Source organism: Trachymyrmex septentrionalis, unplaced genomic scaffold (genome assembly GCF_001594115.1).
Source record: "Trachymyrmex septentrionalis isolate Tsep2-gDNA-1 unplaced genomic scaffold, Tsep1.0 scaffold76, whole genome shotgun sequence".
NCBI lineage: Eukaryota > Metazoa > Arthropoda > Insecta > Hymenoptera > Formicidae > Trachymyrmex > Trachymyrmex septentrionalis.
The window spans coordinates 230,696-236,177 of record NW_017305947.1 but is presented as its reverse complement, the minus strand read 5'-3'; the positions used below and the strand labels follow the sequence as shown (position 1 = coordinate 236,177).

General features: G+C 32.1%; 2 protein-coding genes across 13 annotated transcripts in view; one reads left to right on the top strand and one right to left on the bottom strand.

Annotated features, from left to right (window-relative positions):
* The window catches only part of LOC108754112 (coiled-coil domain-containing protein AGAP005037), a 105,344-nt gene that overhangs the window by 75,522 nt on the left and 24,340 nt on the right, over positions 1 to 5,482 (bottom strand). The gene's annotated exons all lie outside the window — the stretch shown is intronic.
* The window catches only part of LOC108754115, a 27,608-nt gene continuing 22,617 nt past the window's right edge, over positions 492 to 5,482 (top strand). Inside the window, exons 1-2 of the mRNA XM_018496187.1 lie at positions 492 to 556; positions 4,852 to 5,132. Of these exons, the coding sequence (XP_018351689.1) occupies positions 4,881 to 5,132 (252 nt within the window). The 5' untranslated portion in view covers positions 492 to 556; positions 4,852 to 4,880. The remainder of the gene's footprint in view (positions 557 to 4,851; positions 5,133 to 5,482) is intronic.

Genomic DNA, 5,482 nt, shown 5'->3' with positions numbered 1-5,482 from the left:
ATATATATATATATTACATATCTCTATATAATTTACAAAATAAAAAAGTAATTAATGCAATAAGAGTTTTGATAAAAACCCCTTTTCGTCAGACATTTAATAATTTCGAAAATATAACACATACACACATACTATAATGTATTTCGAGGGTCAAGTATCGCAAGATAAGTATATAAAACCCAAAATTTTTTCTGAAGGATTAATGTACTGCAAAATACATTTTCCGCGCTTCTATTATGATATCTCATATGTTACACGTGTCATGCGTATGAATAAACGAATGAACGATCCGATAATCAGCCGCAGTCGCGATGTACATACGTGAAAATCGCTTTTACGACAATTATGCGGCGGTACGTACGGGGAAGAGCGAAGCAAAAGGCTCGCGAGGCAAAAGGTGTATCAAACACCCAGGTAGGAGAGGTGCAATACACCTCCTGCGAGCTTACCAGGTCCACGGCGAGCTCAACGAGCGGGCAGTTACCTTTCCGTTCTGAGACCGCGAGGATCTACCTTCTTCAATAGTGCCGAGTTCGACCGTGGTCATTATCTCTGGGTAAGTTTCGCGCTACAATAATCGCTCGAAATTTCGTGTTTCTCAAAAGAACATTGTTTTAATCTTCAGAACAGTGTGTTTAATCATCGTGGTGGTCTAAACGCCTAAATGTTCGAAAAAACGTTTAATGTATCTGTGCGACTTTGTGGACTTTTTACGAAAGTGCTCCTATATCTCTCGATTCAGGCGAAGATAACTAGAGAAACGCATTAAAAGTTTATTATAATTACTTACAAAATTATAAATCTTACAAATTTGGAGTGTTGCTTCCTTTGTTACGTGATAAGTTTGAAAATAGTTTAAAAGTTTCGTTTCAGTAAAGTAATAACCCGAAATAAAAATGTAATATTGATTATTTAATTTTTTTCTTTTAGTGGATTATATATTATATTTTATATTATATTTTATATTATATATGCCTATATAACTTACAAAATAAAACAGTAATTAATTGTTAAATGTTTAATTAAAAAAACTCTTACTCACTCAAGATGTTTACGCAATTCTTACTAGCATTCTTTACAAATCTTTATATCTTAAAATTTTAACATAAATCTTTAATTAATGAATTTTTAACATGAATCTTTAATTCATAATGCGCTTGTTTTATTATTTACTTACATATGTAACGTTTGTGTTTTATTATCATATATCATACTATTCCGTTACATATGTTTTATGCAAGTGGAATATTAGAGCAATGTATGCGATACATTACGTAGGTATTTCGTTTTTTTATAAGGTAAAGACTTTAATATATTGGCTGCCAATTTGATAGGAGATTGGTGTGATTCCATGTAAAGTATAGTCATTTCAATGTCGCCAGAGTATTCAGGGCATTGTATTTTAATTTTCACTTTGATAGCTTTTACTGTTGATCGCAATTTGTTTGATCACGATAGAGTGTTACAAAGTGACTCGACAATCTACATTCTAAGCGGGATACTCTTATAACAAAGTGAACGGTTACATTAATGACTGTGAGATGAGAATGACGTCGCTGACATGAGTAGCAGAAGCGATGATACAAGGAGATTAGAGAAAAGAGACTTTTATATTTAATTAGAGTGCACAGAGAGTACAGTAACACGTTGATAAGAATTTAAAACGTAAAATTAATAAAAATAACGAAACAATATTATTTAGGTTAAAAGTGTTAATAACAGAATATTTTTTATTAATCGATCATTATCACAAGTTCATAATTGAAATGTTCAATAAAATCATTAAAATTACATCAAAACAATTCCGAATAATAACTAAATAATTATACTACCGAATAATTACCATACAATTATTCCTGTCACATGTGAAATGAATTACAAAAATGAATTATATAATAATATATGTAGTAAAAACCTTCATGACACCATTTGATTATTTAATAAGACTTCAACTTTCAGTTTTATTCAACTTCGAGTTTCTAAAGCAGTTAGTAGTCAAGCACAATTATTCAAGCGTGACAGGTCTTAGTTATCATTTTAAATTTAAGAGCAAATGTGCACAGTAGGGATACGCAGATCCTTTCAATATCGGAAACCATCAATTACGCTACTCCTGCATATCTTAGTTCCGTTAACACTACCGTTCAACGCCCAGTCATACTGGTACCGTTCACTATCAAGGCAAAACGGAAAATTCTTCCGGTTGCATTTGTGTTGCAGTAATATGATCGTATCATGTTAAAATATTAAAATGCTGCACGTAATTGGTTTTATTATAAAAATTGTTTTCCTATACACGGAAAAAAATGACATATTAATTTAATTAAAAATAATCTTGTTCAAGAGAAAACAGTATATTTTTCAAATCATAATTAAGATTTATTATAATTCATTATTTTCCTTACATTAAAGTATATGGCACTGTTTCTGTTCTATTACAGTAAAGAACGATTTTGCTAAAAAAAAACTTATCTAAAAATTTAGTTAAGTACAGAATCTGAAAATCATCAAAGTAGTTTGTTAAATCATCAAAGTAGTTACGTAAAATTTTCAAGCATGATGCTGCAAAAACTATTGATATTCTAGCAACCCCAGTTTGAGTGTTTATAATTATTTTAATAGATAATTTTTGCTAATAATTAACCAGATTATTTTCAACTAAAATAATCCCGTTCATATATCATAATTTTTTCAGTGCGTTCGATTTCCTAATTTGATTATTATTAACGATTTAAGAATCAAGAAAGCGTGCTCCGGCGCAATTAGAAAATCATTAGAAGTGTACAATATTATTGGGGTTACACATTGGGTGTATTGGCGAGAAATAACTGTCTCGATCACGGCAATTTATATCAGTCGTAAAATTCTCTCCCACCGTTTCTTCACGCGACTATCACTTGTACGCACGCCATCAACGAGCGAGGCATGATTTATATAAAGGAACGCATATAAACATCAATACAGCTTACGTCACACAAATTCATCAGCAGGTCTTCGAGAACGGGCGCAGTTAGCAGAATAATTAATCGCGTCGATTAATTATCCAAGTACACAAGAAGAAAAAGAGGGTAGAAGGGATGGAATATCTGCATCCCGTATCTGGTTCTAATCGCGTCACGAGGCTGTTCGATATACCGCGGCAGCGTGTGATGGTAGCAGCGTGAGATGAATGAGATGAAAATGATATCGTGTAAAAAAAGGGATTATCGTCGACCGCGTTCTTAGCGATACAACGTTCGTCACGCTTCCCTGAATTAAATTTCGCAACAAAATGATGATTGCGTATGCGCAATGTTCTTTTCTGCATTATAAATATTATACGCGGCGGCAGCATGGACTTCATTCCGTCGACTTCAACGTCTTTTTTTCTGTCCGTTTTTGATCCGTTTCCCACACTCGGGTGTATATCGAGTCGCAAATCTCTTGATTATAATAACGAACTAAGTGGAGAAGCTCGTCGACAGTAATACACCGATACTGTACGTTGATTAATATCTGCACAAGTTCACCTATTCCTTTATCTCGCAAAAATCAGACAATAGATAAAATGAACCTTTATATTAAAAAGGCAGGGAGAAAGAATCGTTTCTTTCTTTTCTAGCAAAAAACAGAATATGTTATATCAGCTTATGTGCTAAGAAGGGACTTTGTTTACAATTTCATTTTTTAACACGTATTTTTTTATCTTTTTTTTTAAGAAAGTAATTTTGTAAAGATTACTATTACCTAAACCTACATTATTTTATTATCTTTCTTTCCTAAGTATCACAATCTTTTTTATCATATATCTTATACTAATTTATATTCATACAACATTTATCCAGTTATTGCAAAAAATTCTAGCATATTTCCTTTCCTTCGTAACATTTTTCCTTCCCTTTGACATCCTTCCTCTAATAACTAATTTTCCATATCTATCCTATATCCTCTTTATTCTTCTTCAATTCCTTGTTCTCTCTTTCCACAATTTTCATAGAACATTGTCTTTCGGAGTATCTAAATCTTCATTTTTATTCTATAACTTGCTCTATATTTTCCTCCCTATTACTACCTAATTCTACAAATCAGCTCCCAATTTCTCTTTTCTATTTCCACTAACTTAGGAGAACGCCATGTGCTTTATTATGCGTAAGGATATTCGCGGAAAAAAGTCAAGGAATTTTATATAATATGTGAGTCACATATGCAACATATGTGAACGTAATGACATTGCACTATCATTACTTTCAAATAAACGGAAAGTGAAAATACATGTCTCGGACGACCGAAGGATTTTTAACTAAAATGTATGAGTCCTGATGATCCTAAGATTTTTCCTAATTTTTAATAGTAATGATTTTGAAATAATTTTAAGTTTCACAATTTTATTTTTCAGTTTTAAACTTGGAAAATTCTTAAAAGTAAAAGTAACAAAAACTTTCGTGGATTCTACTTATTTTCTTTTTACATTCCTGTTACACTGTTAAATTCATAACGTCAAATTATATTCAATGTGAATTATTTGAAATCATTTCTAAAAGTCTACTACATCTCCTACTTAATATGTTGTTAATTTAACTAAAATAAAAAAGATAAATAATTTAATTAAAAAAATATATTAAATATGACTCAAAAGTTTATTATTTACTAAGTGCATACGTTAATACGGACATTGTTTACTTTGAAATGGATTCAATATTTTGACACATGAAAATTAAAAATAATAAAACGTTATTAAACTCAAGGGTTACCTGAGTTACCATTATTCCTTCGATATTTAACAGTGTACAATAAATTCCGAATTCTTTTTAGTCACAAAATAGTTAAGAAATTCGAAAAATATAAAAGCAAGTTCGGTCTTTCAATTTGCAGGTAGCTCGAGAGGAACGAGCCGCCCGAAGATGACGCCGATCCTGTTTAAGTGCGCTATTCTCGTTGCGCTCTCACACGAGATGCAGGCGATCTCGTCGTCCTGGCGACCGATTGTGCCGGGCCATTCCGACGGCGCAGGTATACTGCATCAGGAAGCATCGATTTTCGGAAACGCGCCTACGCAGACGCTCTACGAGGACAGTCCTCATCATCTGCTGCTGCCACAAGACGAAGATTGTTCCCTCTATAAAGTCAGCATGAACCAGCAACTGTACTTCGAGGTAAGTCGAGGACAACAATAGATTTTTATATCGTAAACCGAATATACGTTTTCGCCGAATTTACGTTTTCTAGATACAATATAACAAGAAACAAATCATGATACAATAAAAAGTAGTAATTCTATGATCAGAAATCGGACCCTAATAGCACGATTAATTCGGTTACGATTTTTGGTTAAATATTGATTAAATATTGACAAATATTTGGGAGATATTGGAATAATATTACGTCAATATTGTGCTATTAAGAAGTTTCAAAATAGAGACGATAAAAGTTTAATCAAGCGAATATCGCAAGAAATTATTGACTGCTTTCTATTCAAATATATATTCGTTAATAATTTAGATAC